This window comes from Siphateles boraxobius, unplaced genomic scaffold (genome assembly GCF_051911475.1).
Source record: "Siphateles boraxobius isolate OS27281-9 unplaced genomic scaffold, OSU_SipBor_1 130, whole genome shotgun sequence".
Lineage (NCBI taxonomy): Eukaryota > Metazoa > Chordata > Actinopteri > Cypriniformes > Leuciscidae > Siphateles > Siphateles boraxobius.
This window is the reverse complement of record NW_027508734.1, coordinates 27,988,928-28,011,070: the sequence shown is the minus strand read 5'-3', so window position 1 is coordinate 28,011,070 and position 22,143 is coordinate 27,988,928. Positions and strand designations below refer to the sequence as shown.

The following is a 22,143-nucleotide window of genomic DNA, read 5'->3' as shown; positions in this document are numbered from 1 at the left end:
GGCTTAATTTTTGTTTTGTTTAACTTTATATCAATTTGTCGATGTTATAATAATAATAATAATGTTTAATAATTAGTTAAATACTTTGTTTTGGATGTTTAAAGTAGTACCCTATATTAATATTTACATTTTAATATTCAGAAGACTTATATTGAGCCTTAAATTAATATATGAATATATCACACACACACACACACACACACACACACACACACACACACACACACACACACCTATGCTATGCTATGGACTGCCCAGTCAAACAGCATCTTTGTATGAAGGCTCCTCATAAGGAAAACGGGTTTCAGACAGGCACCCAATAAAATGTTGTCTATTATGATTTAGAACGAATTGTGACTTGTCATAAACAAGCAAATATTGGTCAGCATGCTTTTTTCCCCTGGAGATTTATAGAAATAATTTAATAGGCAGTGAAGGATGCCTCAAAACGATAAGATAAAGAAATTTTATACAGGATGTTAAGGAGACAGGATGTTACGCAAATACTGTAGGGGATTATTGTGGACATGCTTTGATGTCTACCGGAGCCTATGCTGTTTTGTTTTCCCCTCCCCCTCCCTCTCCCTCTCCCTCTCCCTCTATTTATGTACATGCCAAGTTGAAACAGTTCCTCATTTTGGAAAAGATGCATTCCAATTTGCACAGTAGGTTCTTGGTTTAGTTAAAGGTTCAGTCAACTTTTTTTTAATAGTAACTTTCATTTGGTCACGGCCATTTAATCCTATCTGATTCGCGAATGCTGTCGTTTTAAATCGGTGCTATTCAGTTAATCTTTTGAACGTATTCGCAAAAGGAACCTAACCAACCTTTAGATTTTCCGTTTGAAGGAGAATTAGTTGAGTTAAATTAAATACTTAACAGCACTCTGAATCAAACTCTACCGATCTCGACTGAACTGACAAAAACGAATGACATGATGATGCCGACAACGCATGCGTAGGAAGATTTGTTGGCGAATGTTATAAGAGAAAAGGTATCAGTGATGCACAACATAATTTGTTTTTGTAGTGCAATAATAAACAACAGAAAGTTTAATTAAAAAAACTGAGCAATAATTAATAATTAAAATAAGAAAATTATAAAAAATATTGATACGCTACTTTATGTAGGCTAGAAAGGCTATTCGTATTAACCATGCCGCTAACATGAGTGAATGTTGGTGATTATTGATACCAAGTTATGTAGGCTACTATACTTGCCAGAGCTTGATGGTCTGAATACTTGAACTGAATTTGTTTTTATTTTACTTCTGCTACACAGTTTCCCATGTTCAGTCTGGACCATAGACTGTAAAAAAAAAAATAGTCTGGACAGAGATGCTCCCTGTTATGCTCCAGCTCAATACGAAGGTAATCAGCTACACAAAATTATCCAGAACTTGTGAATGTGTTCCTAAACGTCACCATGAAATCCATTTAGAAACTAGATAAAAAATAGTTAGACTATCTTTGATGTTTGCTTGAGAAAGCCTAGCTTGAAAGTTTAAAAAAAGTTGTAAAAGCTGAAACAGTTTGAATTGAAAGTAGAACGTTTTTTTGGGTGATTACTAATTACTAAGGGATAATTTTTTTTTCATTGGTTGTTGTGTTAAATCTCACCCACATACAATAGTGCTATTTTCTGATTGGCTATTGTGTAGCTCGACGAACAATGACAATACCAGAGGAGACGCGCTTGATTCCTGCAGGTGTTCTGACGATTCATGCTACCCATCGAGATGTGCTACTTACTGGTTATGCGCATGTGCAGACTAATTTTTCTTCTGCTTACCACGCACATAAATCTAATGCATCCTGGCTGTGGAGACTTGTAGGAAACTTTGACAGGTCAAAGATGAATATTTGATGATAATTGTTACTTTTCACACCGTTTTAAAAATAAAAACAGTACAGTAAACTGTACTCTTAACTTCGAATTTTATTATAATTATATTTCATATCATAATGTCATTTTTACTTGTTATATCAAAAGTGATAATTGCTATATGAACTATAGTTCATTTAAAACATCAAAATATGCTCCCCATACACCTACCCTGATTTAAATGAAATAACAATGTCATAATATTGTGAGATTTACACAATTATGGAAACAATAGAGAATGTATCAACATTCTCTGCGATCGATTCGCGCTTGGGTAGCATTTTTTTGCGAAGGCAGCACAAATCGACAGACTCTGCTATCGATTCGTGCTACGGTAGCATTTTTCGACAAGGCAGCACAAATCGTCAGAACACCGGTTCCACAGTGAGAGCGGCGCGGCCAGAGTTTTGGGCGCTGCGGCATATTAAATATATTACAAATAGTTTTTCAGCGTGAGAAATACAATGTGTGGCGGGAGAGCGTGACTAACACTCTCACAGAGCTCAACGCCTGACACTTGAGAGCCCTGCAGTTGCTGGGGATTTTCTATGGTATCAGTACACTGCCCAAAGTCAATAGAGGCCAACCCTAAGTTACTACAATGTTCTGGTGCTAAGAAATGACATTGCATGTTCCTGTAAGGTTGCTAGGGTTATATGGATGGTTGCTATGGTGAGCTAAGGACTCATAAGGGTTAAACTTATAGACTGGTTGCCTGCCCTCATCAATAGAGCCAACCCTCATCAATTTACGATGTTCTGGTGCTGAAATATGGCTTATTCATGCAGCCACACGGTTGCCAGGGCCCTCTAAATGGTTGCTAATGTGCAGCTAGACAGTTACCATGGTGATACTAATAGACTAAATGTTTGACCAGATCAAAAGAGCTAAACTCTGGGTTTCTGTGATGTTCTGGTGCTAAGATATTTAAAAACTACTCTCTAAAGCGAGGGGTGACCTAGGAATGCCCACCTTGAAGACAGTTAATCAGGGAGGCTAAAAAAAGAGCCTACAGCCCAGTCCACTGCCTCCACAAAGCTCTCAGAGAGGGGGCTTCAGCATAACGACCCTCTATAGCGAGAGGAAACTTAACTACGCTCAACGCTAAGGACTGCTTATCAAGGACTCTCACAGAGGCCTGACAGTGACAACTTGATACTGCTATCCAAGTGGAACTCTGGGAAAGTGAGGCCTCAGTAGGATGACTGTCTAGAGTAGGCCTAACAACACTCCTACTTAAAGACCGTTCCACCAAGGAGGCTCACAGAGAACCATACCACTCAATGTCATTGTCTATAGCGGAATGATGCTGAAGTCAGAATGAGCTCTTTACAGGGAGCGGAGGACCTTACCCACAACCGGGAAGGTTCTACTACATGCTCATCCTAAATGACCACTGGAAGCTACCAGCGAAGTGTAGCTACAACCATTGTAAAACCTGTAATATGAATTGATCTCTAGACTCTAGTGCCTGGTTGCATAAAGCACCTTAAGTGTAATTTTTTGCAACACCCTTAAGTTTAAGGGAAAACTAAGGGCGTTCTTAACGGCTTCTTTAGGTGAAACGTCATACACCCTAAGAATTTCCCTTAAGTAATCTCTTAAAAAAACGATAAGTGTTGCATAAAGCCCCTTAACTGTATTTTTCATAACAAAAGGTTTGGAAAACTTCACCATAAGTGTTACACGGAGCGAGCAGGTTCAATCCAAGTCTTCTAATGAGATGCAATCATCCGCTTTATATGATAAACAAATTTAAATGTTGCCGTTTTTTCACATATAAACACATAAAGTACATTGTATATGGTTAACGGAAGCTCAAACGTGCGTGCGTCACACACAAGAACAAATCTCATTGGTTATTGCACTATTGAAACGCGCACGAAACAGCCCGAATCATATGGATAACTTTTATGTCTTTCAATAAGTAGACAGAAATGATGAGTGAATATAAAAAATATCTTTATTTGTTTCTAAAGATGAATGAAAGTTTTATTGGTTTAGACCGACATGAGGGTGAGTATGATGACAGAATTTTAATTTTGAATAAACTATCAATTTGAGTTTCTGTCTCATCTAATCCTTCTCTTTCATATTTGGTTTTCTTTTTTGTTTTCCTTATCCATGTTATGCTGTTTTCTGTGAAACTTACCGCTATATGTATTAACAAATAACGTGTCCATGGCAGTGTAAGACTGGAAAAACTGGAAGGACTTTAAGAGAGGGCCACTCTCTGAGAAAACAAAGGAAATTAACATTTGAACTCTCCCTCATGCACTATTGAGACGAAGGTCTCACCTCCCTCATACTAATCTACATTTCTCTCCCCCATTCTTCATCCTGGCAGAGATCTCCCAAAGTCTCACAAGAATCTAAATGGTTTAATGTGAATGATTATCATCAAGGTATATACATGTTTGGTATTATTTGAAATGTCTTGGTGCGACTGGTACAAATGTCTTATTCCCAAAGAAGTAAAACAAAAGGTAATAAAGTTCTTAGAAAGTTTAGAAATATCTTCCACACTAGAGGGTGTGTCTTTGAGTTAACACCTTCTGACCATTGGACTGAATGCTAATTTTCCACTGCTAGTGTAACCCCCCTTCACCCGGGTCCCACTCGGCCCGCTTCAAGCGGGCCTCGAACCCGGGTCTCCGGCATGAGAGTCAGGCACTCTAACAGGGAGGCCAAAGACTGCAGCCTCTAGCATCTGTCGCCCGAGCGCCTATTGAGAACAGAGGAGTGAGGTTTACTCGCACAGCAACTACTAGCTGGCCTCCGTTACACTCACCCCCCTAAACCTCACTCCCATCCGGGTCACGGCACCAATGTAACCCCCCTTCACCCGGGACCCGCTCCGAGCGGGCCTCGAACCCGGGTCGCCGGCATGAGAGTCAGGCGCTCTAACAAGGAGGCTTTAAACTCGATATTACAATACATATAACAGCCTCTAGCATCTGTCGCCAGAGCGCCTATTGAGAACAGAGGAGTGAGGTTACACTCACCCCCCTAAACCTCACTCCCATCCGGGTCACGGCACCATTGTAACAGTGTAGTTTCTGCGTTGTGTTGTTTTTCATTTACGATGGACACCAAGTCAAGCTTTATGATGGATTTTTATTCTGTTGAATAACATAGAACAGCGGTGATCAGCTTCAGAAATCACCCTCGTGCACATTCGCAGCCATTCACTCTCTTGGCTGGCGCGAATCTAATTGACCCTTTTACATAAACTACATAAACAGTTATAAATCAAAAAATTTTAAACTTATGGTCTGTACCTGTTGAATAACATAGAACAGCGGTGATCAGCTTCAGAAATCACCCTCGTGCACATTCTATATTGGAGGTGGACATTAAACTCGATATTACAATACATATAACAGTGGCACGAACTATTCTAATTGACCCTACTGGAACCAGTTCATCCTACTACCAGATCTGGGCGGAGAGTGCGATTTAAAGGGGCCATACATGAAAATACATGTAGCAAGTGGAAACACATATTTGACCCGTTACATTAGCAAATGGTGACTTAGGTATATTCCACCGTGGATGATGTTTAGATTTGAAATGAGGTCTAGGTATATAATGAAATGCAGCGAGAGCTCGGGGCTCTTTTTCTGTATCCAGATCAGCCCGTGAGGTCGAGAGCTGAGTCTCTCTGCCTCACGTATTTCTTGTCGGGTATTTTCCTCTTTGTTCTAGAGCATGGGATTAGATTTCGATCACAATTCTGCGCGCGCAAGATCACATTTTGAGCGCAAAGGGGCATTTCGCACGCGCGTGAACTGAGTTTTGCGGAGAAATGTTCATCTCGCAGATAAGAGAATATTTCGAGCGAACGAAAATCAATTTTGCATTTAAAATAAGTATTTGGATGTGCGCAGACGTTCTCTTTCGCATGTGCAAAGTTTCACTTTCTTGCTCCTTTCATCTTTCATACCAGCTGTGCGCTCTCTAAGCGCAGACAGCTCGCTTGCTCAACACAACCCAGCTGCTAAATTCTGATTGGCTAGCTTGTCAACCAATCACAAGACTCCCTGCATCACCGACTGTGGAAGAGGAAAAATACATGGTGGAAGATATTTATGTTTAATGGCTTGATTTAAGTTCAAATGTCTACCACTCGACGACCACAGTTTATTTTTTAGCTTAATTTAAGCTATTTTTTTTAGCTTATTTTTAATAGAAATCAAATCGTACTATTACTGTACATAATGACATATCCCAGTGTTTGCTGCCCCTCAAGTGGTAGTTCTAACTTCTTTCTGAACTGCAAGTTATGTAATTAACATTAGTGAAATATGAATGTGACCGAGCTGGGGTCTCAAATTGTACACGTTTTCAGAAATGAAGATGGACAGACTTTTCCCCTTTTAATGAAATAAGTGTGTAAAAACGGTACATCACTCACATTAGAATAAAAAAGCAATCAAATAAACGTAGAAATGCAATGTAATAACGTTAAAATAATAATCAATCTACTTGATATCCTTGGAATTATTTAAACAAAAACATTCACAGCAGAGATGTTCTGTAAAACAATTATCATACTAAAAAATATACTTTATTTTCTTATATACTATTTTAGGATAGATAGTGTGCACATTGGGATGCAGGCTTGTTACCCTCTCTGCAAAAAAATAAAAATCTAATTATGAGAGTAATTATATAGAAGTCGTGTGAGTCACACACCCAAGATTTTCACTTACAGTTATATTTGCATATGTTTGCATTGTTACCCACATCTTTTTCTTTCTTTTTTTTTTTGCAGTGAGAGGAACAAGCCTGCATACCAATGTGAACACTATCCATCCTAAAATAGTATATAAGAAAATACAGTAAAAATGTTTTAGTATGATAGTTGTTTTTACAGAACTTCTCTGCTGTGAATGTTTTTGTTTACTTGAACTTAAATTGAAGTTTTCAATCCATTAAACAAATTAAACATAAACATCTTCCACCATGTCTTTTCCTCTTCCACAGGCGGTGATGCAGGGAGTCTTGTGATTGGTTTTCAAGCCAGCCAATCAGAAAGGAACAAGAAAGTGAAACTTTGCACATGCAAAAGAGAATGTCTGCGCTCATCCAAACACTTATTTTAAATGCAAAATTAATTTTAGTTCGCTCAAAATATTTTCTTATCTGCGAGACGAAAATTTCTCCTCAAAACTCAGGTCACGCGCGTGCGAAATGCCCTTTTGCGCGCTCAAAATGTGATCTTGCGCGCGCAGAATTGTGACCGAATTCTAACCCCATACCCTGAGAGCATTTGATGTTTTGCATTGATTACCTTTGAATTGATTATGGAATTGTAATGATACATTTACCTGACATATTAAATTGTGATATTTGATTATTCTAATTGACTTTGACATTATTTTCATTCAAGAGGAATAGTAAAACATTCGCTCACATTTAATGATGCACAGATATCATTAAAGCCTTTTTTCATTTATGGAGTTAGATGAAATAACGAGTTAATACATATGAGAAAATGTATTGTATTTAATCAAAAATCCCTTTGCCATGAGAAAAGAGTTGTAACACGCAGAGACCTTCACCGCTAATTCGAATACCGCCATTGAATCGAGTTAGACAGCCTTACAAAGTGGTGACCTCGACGTGATGTCGCAACAGGATTTCGCGAGCAACGACCTTTCCAGCTAAATATGGGGATTTTAAAATCAACACGAGGTCTGAACTTCTTCTCTTTCTTCTGCCACTGTGGTAAGTCAACTTTTCTGCCTTTTTTTTAGAAGTGTTGAGAAAATGTTGTCTGCATTATTACGGGTCGGAAGCCCTTTGCTTAGCCCAGAACTGAAACACATGAGGACGTGATAGTGGTGGCGCAGATGAAGAATGAAAATCCTTGTTAATAGATTTTAAAGATAATCGTTTGCTTAAGCAACAAGAAACGAAACCTAAAATTGGAATAACATCTTTCAAATTGTATTCTGGTACACAATGAAGAGCTGTAAAGTAAAGCTTAAAAGTTTTCAAATCAGCCGTATGTTTATCCCCATTCTTATAACTTATGGGCCTGTTGAAACAAACCAACAACACGTGAATAGAATGAGTAAATAACAGAAAGAAAAATCTAAGTTTATAAACGATCGGAAAACACGTGATTTTATAAATAAAGACAGCTCGATGTTTATGAAAAGCAAAATTTGGAAAAACAGAATATGATTTACAGGCTAAAAATCTGATCTCAAGACTAAGCTAAATGCTAATGTCCATGCTGCATCCAAAACGCTTAACCCTTTGTGCCACCGGTGGGCCCAAAGCCACATTGAAAACATTAATATCTCTATATTGCATTTGAAAGCTTACACTTTAACACTGATGGGATTAAAACTCATGCAATAATTCTGTTAATTTTCAAATTTGGAATTGTGCTTAACATATTGTGCTCATAGAACACACTTTAGTTGTTTGTGCTACAATGTGCAAATAGGCTAATTTTAAGTTTATTCTTTAAACACAGGATTGCTTTACTGTAAATGTGTTTGTATCACTTATAGTAGGGAGGTTAAGTGACTTTTGACTTCAAGTCATGATGCAAAGGTCCCCTTTGGTATGGAAGTACCTTAGGGCCATAGAAATAAATTTATCCTAAGACACAAGTGAGATCACATTTTGTATCTTATATACGCACATTTTATTAAAATGCCCGCCGACCATACTTGAGAGGACAATATCTTTGCTTCTGCTATAGCTATAATGACAAAATTTGGTATCAACGTGTACATTTTTGTGGTCAAGGAGTCCAGTGAAATAGGTTCCAAGACTAAAAAAACAATAATGTTGTCCTTACCATGACAATTGGAGGTGAAGTATGCAATTTTTTATTAAAAAACGCATGCCAAACACACAGTCCATTCACAACTTAATAATTTCTTCGTTTAGGTCTGCTTCGTATGCGGCCTTTAGAGCACTGGCTGAAGACGCGGGTCCCGCGTCGAGCATGGGCATCCGGTCGTTTACGTCTCAAGGTAACTCAGAACTGTGTCACAGCTCTGGAGCCCTGGAAGGCGGTCGACTGGTATCAGACAGGTGTAAACCTGGGAGTAATCTCGAAACTGAAAGTGGTTTCGACAGATGCCTCCAATTCGGGCTGGGGCGCCCTCTACGAGGGCAGACCGACTTTTGGCCTGTGGTCAAGCCAAGAAAAGATCTTGCACATAAACTGTCTAGAGATGAAGGCGGTCGAGAACGCCTTGCGGTTCTTCCTTCCCCTTCTAAAGGGCCACCATGTCCTTGTCCGCACAGCCAACATGTCGGTGGTTTCCTACATAAATCGCCAGGGCGGTCTGAGATCACGGAACGCCTCCTTGTATGGGTTCAGCGCAACCTACTCTCGCTGAGAGCGGCGCATGTGCCAGGCCATCTGAATGTGGGTCCAGACAGGCTGTCCAGGGACAACGTTCCCCCAGGGGAATGGTCCCTCCACCCTCAGACAGTTCAGCTGTTGTGGAACACCTTTGGCACAGCGGAAGTCGACCTCTTTGCGTCTCAAGACAACGCTCAGTGTCCAATATGCTTCACAAAGAATAAAGGACGCACTGGCCCAGCCGCCCTTTCTATGCTTTCCCTCCGATCACGCTGTTACCACAGGTAATCAAGCGAAACAGGGAGAACGGTTCCCTAGAGCGCCCTCTACTAGACGGCTTTATGCTTCCAAGTGGTCAGTGTTCTCAGGTTGGTGCTCAGCTCGCAACCTGGATCCACAAGATTGTGGGGTGTCAGAGGTTCTCTCCTTCCTACAGGAGCTCTTGGATAAGGGTAGATCCCCATCCACTCTCAAGGTATATGTGGCGGCTATTGCTGTGTTTGTCGTGCCTTGAGTTTGGGCCTAATGGCTCCAAGGTCATCCTCAAACCAAGACATGGTTATGTCCCCAAAGTACTTGCCCGTCCTTTCAGAGCGCAAGTCATCTCCCTGCCCTCTTCGGATCTGACAGCAAGTCTGACGTGAATCTCCTTTGCCCAGCTAGGGCCCTGAGAATTTACGTGGAACGTTCGGCTGCTTTCAGACGGTCAGGACAGCTTTTTGTTTCGTTTGGTGGCCGATCTAAAGGTCTAGCTGCCTCGAAACATAGCCTTTCCAGGTGGATAGTGGAAGCTATCTCACTGACTTATACATCTAAGAGCCTTCGTTGCCCTCTGGGCGTCAGAGCTCATTTCACTAGAGGCATGCCTCTTCGTGGGCCTGGTCCAGTGGGATTTCCCTTCACGATATCTGTATGGCGGCAGGCTGGGCCTCTCCGTCTACATTTATAAGGTTCTATAACCTGGAAGTTCCCGCGCTCCAAGCTAGACTGTTGTCAGTTTAGTTTATCTGCTCAGTTCTGCTGGACTCGCTTCCGCGGACTGCAAAGTTTTCAGTTCAGGCAGGCTATTGCCTCCCCTGACTGTTATACAGTGTTAAGCACCCTCTATGCATTTAAGGTAACCACATTTGCCTTATATCATTCTTATTAAGCCCATACCCAATGTCGGCTTTTTATATCCCCATATCATATGAGCTCAGGGCGCTCACCCTTGGGTCAGTGTTGTGGTAGATTTAGCACGCACAGCGTTTTAAATTGGGTTCCCGTAGCGTAAGCTAGCTTACGCAACACGAGAGTACTCTCGTAAGAGAACGTCTCGGTTACTAACGTAACCTCGGTTCTCTCTAGAAGAGGGAACAAGTGTTGCGTAACCCTGCCGTGCTTGTGCTACCATCTGGTTTTGCTTCAGTCGATGAAAACCAAGGAGCATCCTATCGAGCTCTGGCTTATATAGGCATAAGCCACGCCCATTCGCATGGGACGTGACGACTGAGGGCGCCGGCGCCCTCATTGCTGCTTACGTCACGAGCAGTCCCTCGATAGGTTGCAGCAGTTGCCGCAGAGCAGCCAATAGGCACGTGAGCTGCCTTGCCTAGGTCTGCTAGCTGCAGCAAGTGCGTTTTAAATTAATACAAATTATAAGGATAATTTTTGGCTTTAGTATTCTCGAGAAAAGAGGTTTTCCCTCTAAGGTTTTTTTTCCATTGTCAACTAGCTAACAGCTGTCACAGCTCCTGGTGCAGATGGGATGTGTTGTTGCAGGAACTGATTTGCTATAGGCTACTCCTGACTGGTCAATCTCATGCTACTTAGGACAAATGTAATGTACAGAAGTAGCTGCACTGCTTAAATACAAAATTAAAGTTTTTGAACGAAAAGATAAGTAAAGTCACTCTGATGACAATTTTTATGTGAAATGTGCATATTTAACCCCAATTGTCATGGTATGGGGAAAATTATTATTTTTTTAAACTTGAAACCAATTTTATTGGATTCCTTGACCCCAAAAATGTACACTTTGACATCAAATTTGTCATTATAGCGATAACAGAAGCAAAGATATGGGCTCTAGAGAATTTTCGGCCCATTGGCGGCCATTTTTGAAAAAACATGTTTATTTCTGATACAAAGTGTGATCTCACTTGTGTCTTAGGATAAATTTATTTGTATGACCCTAAGGTACTTCCATACCAAAGGCGACCTTTGCATCATGACTTGAAGTCAAAGGCCTATTTTTTGGGCTTAACCTCCCTATTATTAGGTAAAGGCTGTAGATGCATTGCATTCTAGGCCATGTATCTTGTGTAAACTGAATTAAGCACGTGTTTCTATGCTGAATTTGTTTGTATCCTTGGTGGAAAACTCTGCTATTCCCATAGCTGCAGTAAAACCATGCAAGGAAACATAGAATTGCCATGTGGCTACAATGTGATTCACAATGAATTTGAAAATCAGAAACAGTGAACGCGCATCTCATTAATCCTGATACAAAAAACCTTTTCATATTCAAAGCTTTAGGGAACGAAATTTCCCCAAACATAAATTAGAACATGTATAATGATCCTGTCCTGTTTACATTATGGGCCAAAAAGGTTGAGCCTACACTGTACAAACTCAATAAAAAGGGTCTTAACATGGACGCTATTGACAAAGAATTTTCACTTGGTGGAAAACAGTGGGTAGTAAGCAGAAGGAATCAAAACATGGTGAAATAATTTATAAGTTGTAAACGGCTAGATAAGTCAACAAAATTTCTATCTTCGCTTATGGATATTAAATGTGAAGTAGCGCATTCTAAAAATGCAGAGGTACAAATGTCTGAGGCAAAGATTCAAGATCTTCAAACACAGCTAGATAAATTACTAGCTGAGCAATTAGCCCTGACTGAAAAGTGTAAAAATCACAAATACACCATTGCAGATCTTAAAGCTAAGCTAAATGCTAAAAAGTCCAAGTCTCCCAAAACGCTCAACAGCGATGGGACAAAAAATTTGCACTTCTTAGAGGAGGCAGCCTGCTCTAACAATCATGTATCTTTTCAGACAGAGGAAGCATGTGATAAAATTTTGAAAAGAGTGCCGGTTTCAGCCCTTATGGTGATACGGCACCCAAACGGCACAGAGTCAAGCATTTGGCGTCCTTTAACGGTAACTGAATGTAACTTGTTTAAAGCAGAGATCGGGCCATTCCCTTTGTTAGTCTAAAACATGCATTTCAGCTCGAACCAAAAGATATTTGGCAAATTGTTATCAGCTCAATTCCAGATGTTCTGATCTATAAGATACCACAGGTTTTGATGACAGGCACCATTGTACAGTCAATGTATCAAAATGAGCCTGAGAGTGAAATCTTTAAAAGAATAAAACAATGCCTTCGTGATCTGCGTGGTTGTAGTCCTGTTGGATGGGAATTGATTTTCAATCGGAGTACTGAAGAATCGTTTGAGACATATGCAGAAAATATGTTTGAACTTTTTGAGGAGTATTCTGGAATTGAAGGTGTTAACCACAACAATGTAACTCTCCTTGAATTACTGCTTACAAATGCAGGGCCGCGTGTACAGCAATCGCTCACGTATGGTGCTTCTCCAGCACAAAATACATTCAAAGGTATTGTTAGCTGGGCAACAAGAATTGAGTCACGCAAACAACTACATTGTGAAGTAGCTGTGTTAGAATGTCATGAAAATCCTCCATTTGCAGGAAAATTCAGAAAGCCACACTGTGGCAAACTGAGCAGATTCTGTAATTCCTGTCACAAAACAGGCCATACAGAGGATGTATATATACAGGCATACCTCCACCCTATTTCATAAAACGCAGGCAATCACACTCTGATGACACAAACAAGCGCTCTGCAAGTAACCAAAGCTCAAATACATCTAAAACTCTTACTGAGCTAACAACTTTGGTCACTCAAGGCCTTCAGCTATTAGCGTCATTTGCTAGTCGGGTAGCAGCCCAATAGCAAATAGTTTAATAGTTTAACATCTACATTTATTGAATCTGTCATTATATTGTAATCGCCAAGCAGGGCATTAATTGGAGAAGTGTGACATTAATCCTTTCAATTCAATTTCATTGGCCTGCTACCCTGTGCCAAAAGGGGAGGGGATGTGCTTTTATTTACAAAACCACGACCAGAAGTGTGGCACAGGTAATAGCAAACCAAATCATCCTTAACTGGGATGCACCAACTAAAATTGAATCTGATCAGAGAAATAAATTTACAAGGAGGGTGTGAACAGAAATATCACAGCCTTTTGCAGGTCACAAGAGATCTGCACACGTGTGAATGACACCACAAAAAAGTAAATGCTGAGCAGGCAACACCGAAACAGGTGAACAAATGTCTGCCCACAGATTTGACTGTAAAGAGAGCAACTTTGAAATAAAGCCATGGGCATCGACCCATTTGATTTTATAAAAATATGAGTGATAAAAACCTCTGGTTAATCCAGAATATTTCCCCAGCAGAACTGGGAGCTCCAATGCTCATGACACAGCAGACTGTAAAGGCTCCACTGCAAGAGCAGCTTTTAGGTGTCACACACTGCACTGAATGGACATGATAATGGAGAAAAGAGAAGAATTCCACATGTCTGAATTTGAAACTGTTGAAAACATCAGAATTAACTGTGGTTCTCTCTGCATTTGTTTCTGTCTCAGGTGTATTACTGCAATTCCTTGAAGGACGGATGCCAGGATGGGCCGGACCCAACCTGCATCAGAGCCAGGACAGCGGGATTGTTAGAACATAACCTGAGACTCGGGAGATGGGTGAAAAGACACTTCAAGAGGCCATTAACATCTCACAATAGCACAACACTATATAAGCATGGCCTCCCAGTATAGAACTGGAACTAAATTTACAACACAATTGTTATAGATTAGATTCCACCCATCTCCTAGACATGAACACTGAACACACTCCTCCATCATTACACCCTCATATCATCATCACCTGGAATAGATCAAGTCTATCCAGGCTGAACACTACACATCATGAGAAGATAAAGATGACATAGAGTCCAAAATTGTCACTTCACTAAAGACCTATTGAACATCTTCACACTAACAGATCCAGATAGCTTCACACACATGGGATGGTAAATCTGATCCAACGATGACAGTCTAACAGAGACACACATAGCATACACTATTCGCCAACTCATGGGAAAACACTGTAATATACATTTGAATGGCCAGTGTCACAAATCGATGATGCAAATTATAAGCAGAGACAGACCTGCTATTCAATTTCAGAATGTTTACATTTTCTGATTGTTGTTAGGGTGGTTGGAAAATCAGAGGGCCCCTGATTTCTCAAAATACCACTAATAACAGAAACATCATAAAAAACGGATAGATCTGAAATGTGAGCGCTTCAATCAATTACAAAATTTACAATTTAACCTGTCATCGACTGTGACTTAGCCAGTAAACACGCACAAAATTTATAATTTAACCCTGTCAGTGACATAGCCAGATCACACACTCTCTCTCTATTTCTCTCACAAACACACACACACACACACACACACACACACACACACACACACACACACACACACACACACACACCCACACACACCCACACACACACACACACACACACACACACACACACACACACACACACACACACACACACACACACACACACACACAGTTGCAAGGAATGAACTATCTACATTATTTAATGACTAAACATGTCCCAAGTCACTTCTTATGTCTGCATAAGTGACTTGCATTAGAAGATTCCTGAACAAACACAGTGATATATATGTGTATATGTGTGTACTTCATAATTTTTGATTGAATATTATTATTATTACATGATTTATTGATGCATAGAATCTATTTGATTGTTTAGATTACACTGACCTCTTTCTGCGTTTCCTTTAAATGATTCAGACCAAGAATATTTATAATTCCACTACCATTTAATTTCATCACAGTGGTAATGGAGAATTGGATATTTAAAATGAGACCACCTTAACATTCAGGACCTTTTAGAAACATTTGAGACCAGATGTACCAATCGCACTTGCTGACATGAACCCATCCATTGTTTTGTTTTTGTTTTGTTGCATTATGTGTTCGTATGCATTTCCGCACGTTTTTAAATTCATAAGTGCTCAATCGTGAAGTGGACATTTAAGACGATTTTCAGGTGTCTCACACAAAGCAGTGTGGAACCAAGGAGAACACCTTTATCCATCGAGGTCTGCCCTGCTGGAGGTGACAGGATTGGTCAAGAAGGGTCAGATTATCATCATGGGGAAGGTGCCAGAGAAGCAGAAGTTTCTCTATGAAGGAATGACACGTCGACTGAATAAGTCACAAAGGTCCAGATTGACTCTATGAACTTTGGTCACATTCTAGGCTGAAACGCAGGAAGAAAACCTGAACGCATTCATCCACCTGCTGAACTCAAGCTACATACACCTGGTGAGACCAGGCGTTCTGTAGGTGAACACAGCTCTCTGAAAGCTTTTACAGATGCTAACATTGCAAAGACAATTTTTGAGTTACGTCTCAAGGATTACAACAACCGTCTTACTGTGACCACGTAAGTGTTCATCTGAATTTGACGCACGTGGTCAAGAGGCCAATCTGTAAGACTGGAAAAACTGGAAGGACTTTAAGAGAGGGCCACTCTCTGAGAAAACAAAGGAAATTAACATTTGAACTCCCCCTCATGCACTATTGAGACGAAGTTCTCGCCTCCCTCATCCTAATCTACATTTCTCTCCCCCATTCTTCATCCTGGCAGAGATCTCCCAAAGTCACACAACAATCTAAGTGGTTTAATGTGAATGATTATCAAGGTTTATACATGTTTGTGTCTAAACACTAGTCTTCGGACAAGAAAGCCAAGATGGCCGCCACCGCGCCTGAGAATTCGCCGCAGGTCCCTGAGCCCGCTTCAGCCCATAAGTCAAGAGTCTCTCGTCCCATCGAAGTCACCGCCACGCCTGAGCCTGTTCTCGTGAGAGAAACCCCAGAGACTGTTCACATCATGCCTCCCAAAACCCTTGGCAAAGATGGCCGCCACCTCACCACCTAAGCCCATTGCCAGGATGACCGGCGTCGTGTCGGAGCCTGTTCCTCGACCTGTTCCTCCTTCAAGACCTGTCCCTGCTCCAAGACCTGTCCCTGTATCTGTTCCTGGGCCTGAGTGCGAGCCCATAGATCCACCCAAGAAATTTTTTTTGGGGGGGGCTATGAGTCCCCGGCCAGAGTGGCCAAACCTGAGTCCCGTGGATAGGACACGATGGCTGATCCGCTCTGGCCACCCAAACTGCAGACTCCGCCCTGGCCACCCGAACTCGTCAGCCTCTAGGATGCCTCATTCCTGTTCAGTTCCGTATATCTGTCAAATAAACTGCGTTTGAACTCTTACCTGTCTGAATCCTTCTGTTCTGTGACACTTCTGTTGCTTCTGAGGGGCTGTACTAATAAAAAAAAATCATATTTAAAATTATGAAAATAATTTAGACATTATTCTTCATCCTGTTCAAAAGTTTTCACCCCTGGCTCTTAATGCATTGTGTTTCTCCCACTGAGCGTAAACTTCTTTCGTTGTACGGCATAAGTATGTGAGTTTTGCAAGCACCACTAAGTATACAAGAGAACAAAGTGGTGTAGGGATGACTTCAAACCCCGGAAGACTAATTAGTTGCTGGTTACATGGAGATTTTCCTATGAGGTTTATAATGGGGTTTTTCAATTTCTGACTAAAATAAAGCCTGCGGTAAACATATCCTTTATTAGACAATACTTTATTACTTCATTCAGCCAGAAGCCATATCACCCTGTAGCCTAAGACTGGTTGCCCACTGAAGCTAAGCAGGGCTGAGCCTGGCTTGTACCTGGATGGGAACCTCCTGAGAAAACCAGGTTGCTGCTGGAAAAGGTGTTAGTGAGGCCATATGGTCTGTGTGGGTTCTGACACTGTACAGTCACAGAGCACTGTCCTTCGGATGAGACGTTAAACTGAGGTCCTGACTCTCCGTGGTCATTAAAAATCCCAGGATGTCCTTCAAAAAAGGGTAGGGGTTTAACCCCGGCATCCTGGACAAATTTGCCCCTTTGCCTCAGTCCATCATGGCCTCCTAATCATCCCCATATACTGATTGGCTTCATCACTGTCTCCTCTCCACCAGTAAGCTGGTGTGTGGTGGGCGTTCTGGCGCAATATGGCTGCCGTCGTATCATTCAGGTGGATGCTGCACATTCGTGGTGTTTGAGGAGATTCCCCCTTCCATGTAAAACCGCTTTGAGTACCCAGAAAAGCGCTATATAAATGTAACGAATTATTATAATACTTTGACATTTTGTTCTACATCATAAACTGCACACACTCACACCTCAAACTGTCTCATCTAGTTACTTGTCAGAAACATATTTGAAAAATAAACTTAACTGCTTCCAAATTCATATTTTCTGTATTTCGGCATTTATGTTGTAGAACAAAACGTCAAGTTTTGTTTACCACAGGCTTATTTTACTTATAAACTAAAAACACAATTATAAAACCCGGAGAAAATCTCAAGGGAACCAGGGGTGAATTAATCCTACTGGTTTTGAAGTCATCACTTGTACTAGCCTAATCTATAGTAATGCTTCACAAGCACCACTAATAATACATTTAAATAGTTTAACAGTATGTTAGCTTTCGCAAGCCAACATAATTATGAAATGATACTATTTTATTTACAATGTGTAAATCATAACTGTAACTTAACGAGATAGAGTATGGTCAAGTTAACAGGATAGTAAAAAAACTTTGCTAACTGTCATGTCAACAAAACTGACTCATCAGAAATATGTGTTCATAGGTCAGAAGAGCTTTAAAGCAGCATTAACCTATTCTGAGGTCAGGTGCCCCATCACCTACTGAGAACTTATGATAGTTAATATATAGACAAACAGGACAGACCTCAAAGCATTGAGAAATCTCTAACTGATTAAAAAAAACTTTAAAGTTCAATAAGTTGGAAAGGTTGCTATAGAAAAATATTTTACAGCAACTAATGCCTGCTCTTTCTGTTATTAAATGATTGCCCTGGAAAATCATTTGCCCTTGTAATCTTTTTGTTATTGAAATAAATAAAATTCTGGCAACTTAATGTTAAAATTTGCATTTGTTGAAACTAACTCATTTTGACTTAAATGTGAACTATATGTGATATGGTGACTGACACTCAGTGCACAACATAACATCTACATGAACAGTAGTAGTATCAGAGGTGAAAGAACCTATTTGCACCTTTGCCTTCTCACCCAGAACTAGTTTCCTCAGCTGTTATAAAGTTGGTTTATTTCACAGGTTGAAATTTTTTTTTATTTGCAGCATCCAACAGGTGGTGAAAGGGAGAGAGACAGAGGAGGAGTTTCAAAGACCTCTGCTTTTGGTAACCTTTGAGCCTGGTAAAAAAGTGATGTAACTCAATGTCAGGACTTTGAAGCACATTGCTGCTATTAAGTTGCTGTATTAAGGCTTTCATGGTTAGCCTGACAACAACATTGACCAGTACAGTCAGAGACGAAGACAACTGGTAAACGGTAAGGCACTTAACATCTCACTATTGTTACCATTTACAACCTGAAGGCTACTGATTTTTATTTATTTGTTTATTCATTTATTTATTTTAAATGTTATATTTGATTATTCATGTTCATGTGAATATCTTTATTATTAAGTTATAGGAACTGCTGAAAAAATGAGGAACTTGTCATCCTTCACAGAAAAACAAAATGTGAAAGGAGTTTCTTTCGTAAGTGAGATGTTGACTGCATATTTTACTTTTCTTCTGTCACAAAATTTGTCCTGTTATGAGATATTTTATGACTCATTTTCTATTGTCTCAATTTATTCTATTCAATTTATTCTAGAAAAATCTATTTCTATTGTTTCTATTGTCTATATTTATCTCTTTGTTTTTCCATATCTATCTTATTGTGCAGAAACAAAGAAGAGACAGTGCTATGGGGACACCAGCATTATCTTCAGTCATGAGTGCCTTTCCTGAAGGTCCTCCAGTTCTAGATTACAGGGAACCAGAACCTCCTCCTAAGAAGCACAAGTACCAGCAAAGCTTGAAAACCCTCATTCCGTTCCGTTTTGGCTCAGAGTAAGACAGCTTTCTCAACATATTATAAGCACATATTTTTGATTTCAGTAATGAAAGTGATCTGTCCATTTCATCAAGAGATCTGAGAAAAACCAGAAGAACCTTTGTTTGCATAATTGTTAAGTCTGTCATTCACATGACATTTCTGAATCTCTTAATGTCTGATAAATTCATAATGTAATGTCAAATGTACATTTTCTAACTTTGCACAGCTCGCACCCAGTTGATGATGCTGGTTTCTTCTCCTTCACATCATTTGCATGGATGACACCCATGATGTGGAGGCTCTTTAGGAATCGGTTAAATGAGGGCTTTCCCTCTCTCTCCCCTCATGATGGAGCCCACATCAATGGAGAGAGGTATTCTTCATAATCTTTTCATTTAAATCTGAGCTTAGTTCAAGAAGTCTCGACAGAATGAGTAGCTGCAGTGTAGCACTTGGCGAACAAAAAAACACTAGTCACACGTTAACTCGTTGTCTGAGGTCTAAGAATGTTTTTCTGAATCCAGGATGATTCTTGGAGAATGTTCAGTATTTGTGGGCAAAACAACTATCTTCAAAAAATGAAAACAGGTTGGGATTTCTGTTGTGTTCAGGTTCCAGAGACTGTGGGACGAGGAAGTTGCCCGTGTGGGCCTAGAGAAGGCATCTCTTTCTGCTGTGGTCATTCGTTTTCAGAAGACAAGATTAATAGTGTCATTCTTGGCTTCAATCTTATTTACTTTTGCTGTATTTATTGGGCCGGTATGTAAAATGATTGAGCAGTACAAAGTATCATTCAGTTGAATAATCAATAAAGCATAATGTTTTATGTTCCTTGAAAGGTTAGTTCACCCAAAAATTTAAATTATCCCATAATTTACTCACCCTCAAGCCATCATGGGTGTATATGAATTTGTTCTTTCAGCAAACGCAATCAGAGTTATATTAAAAAATATCATGGCTCTTTCAAGCTTTATAATGGGAGTGAATAGTAACTGAGATTTTAAAGCCCCAAAAAGCACATCCACCCATCATAAAAGTAATCCATACAGCTCCAGGGGGTTAATAATTGATGAATAGAAAGTTTGCGTGAACTAATACTTTAAAGTGCTTTATAGTTTATGAAGTCAATCCCATTTTGAGTGAACCACTTGCAAAAATATAGTAGCATCTGTTTATTTACATGTATAAATAAATACCCATTTATACTGTATGAGAAAAATATTAAGCATGCCATTATAAAGGCATGTTATTTCCTTAATTAAATAATTTATATTGTCAATGTACTAAAACCAAATTTTCTGTAAAGTAGAATAAAATAGTTCCAATTAAATTTGAAATTAAAATCTATCTTTTTTCATGGATCTGTTTTGAATGTTATTTTTACATTTGGTCTGTCTTCTAGTCAATTCTAGTGTATGAAATCCTGAATTACGTCGAACAGCCTAAGACATCTACACTTTTGCATGGTGTTGGTGTGTGCGTGGCGCTGTTCACATCTGAATTCAGCAAGGCATTTTTTGCATCGCTCATGTGGGCTGTGAATTTGCGTACCGCTGTGAGAGTGAAGGGAGCATTCAACATGCTTGCTTTCAAGAAAATCATCTCTCTCAGGAATCTTACCAGCATCAGTGTAGGAGAGGTAAACTATTGATTCGACAGTGAATAATGCCACTTTACTGTCTGTTGAATCTATTTATCGGTAATTGATAAGGAATTTGTATATATTTACTTTTAATTACTTAAATTATGTATAATACAAATAGTGTTTGTCATAAATTGTTGTGTGCATTATTTCTATCTTTTTTCTCTCTATGGTGTAGACTATAAACGTGTTGACGAGTGATGGTTATCGGATGTTTGAGGCGGTCCTGTTTGGAACGTTTCTGCTGTGTGTTCCTTTACTGCTGATCATATGTATCATTTATGCCTGCTTTATTCTGGGATACACGGCACTAATTGGAATTTTGGTCTACGTGGTGTTCTTACCAATACAGGTATGATGGTCTTTTCTGTTTTGTGTAACACATTTTCGAGATGTACATTTAATATTTACCCGTAAGTAATATTTTGTATTTTCCCTGTCTGTTTGTATGTGCGTGCTATAGTTCTCAATTGCCAGGCTGATTGGTGTGTTCAGAAGGCGGGCTGTATCTGTGACAGACAGACGTGTTCGCACAATGAATGAGGTTCTGACCTGTATCAAGCTCATTAAGATGTATGCGTGGGAGGAGTCTTTTGAGAAAACAATCACAGGTTGCCTATCCATCCATCCATCCTATTGTATTTTACTCATGACTCTGAAATGCTGTGTTTTCTCTGCTTTCTCTCACCCTTTCTTTCCTTATTTTCTTCGGATATAGATATTAGGAAAAATGAGAAGTTGCTATTACAAAAGGCTGGTTATGTTCAGAGTTTAAACTCTTCCTTAACAACAATAGTCCCCACACTGGCAACCATCCTGACCTTCATTGTCCACACTGCACTGAAACTGCCTCTTCAACCTTCCACTGTGAGTGCAGTAAAAGTAAAAAGGCTTATATTCTGCTAAATGGACAAGTTTACACTACCATTCAAAAGTTAGGGATCAAAAATGAATGAATACTTTTATTACTTTTTCAAATAAATGCTCTTCTTTGGAACTATCTATTCATCAATGAATCCTAAAAAAACAGTTTCCACAAAAATATTAAGCAGTATAAATGTTTTCAACTCTGATGATAATAAGAAATGTTTCTTGAGCACCAAATCAGCACATTACAATGATTTCTGGAACTGCTTTGTCATCACAGCAAT

The 22,143-nt window shown here is 39.7% G+C and overlaps 1 protein-coding gene across 3 annotated transcripts in view; it reads left to right on the top strand.

Annotated features, from left to right (window-relative positions):
• The window catches only part of abcc12 (ATP-binding cassette, sub-family C (CFTR/MRP), member 12), a 40,337-nt gene that overhangs the window by 247 nt on the left and 17,947 nt on the right, over nt 1–22,143 (top strand). Inside the window, exons 1-11 of one of the 3 annotated variants that reach the window (XM_077228947.1) lie at nt 617–994; nt 1,282–1,370; nt 18,584–18,795; nt 18,934–19,007; nt 19,198–19,364; nt 19,577–19,723; nt 19,962–20,109; nt 20,753–20,989; nt 21,171–21,344; nt 21,456–21,603; nt 21,711–21,859. In XM_077228947.1, the coding sequence (XP_077085062.1) occupies nt 18,954–19,007; nt 19,198–19,364; nt 19,577–19,723; nt 19,962–20,109; nt 20,753–20,989; nt 21,171–21,344; nt 21,456–21,603; nt 21,711–21,859 (1,224 nt within the window). In that variant the 5' untranslated portion in view covers nt 617–994; nt 1,282–1,370; nt 18,584–18,795; nt 18,934–18,953. Of the gene's footprint in view, nt 1–616; nt 995–1,281; nt 1,371–18,583; nt 18,796–18,933; nt 19,008–19,197; nt 19,365–19,576; nt 19,724–19,961; nt 20,110–20,752; nt 20,990–21,170; nt 21,345–21,455; nt 21,604–21,710; nt 21,860–22,143 lie in introns of those variants that run through there. The other 2 variants (XM_077228946.1, XM_077228948.1) reach the window with 2 other exon arrangements.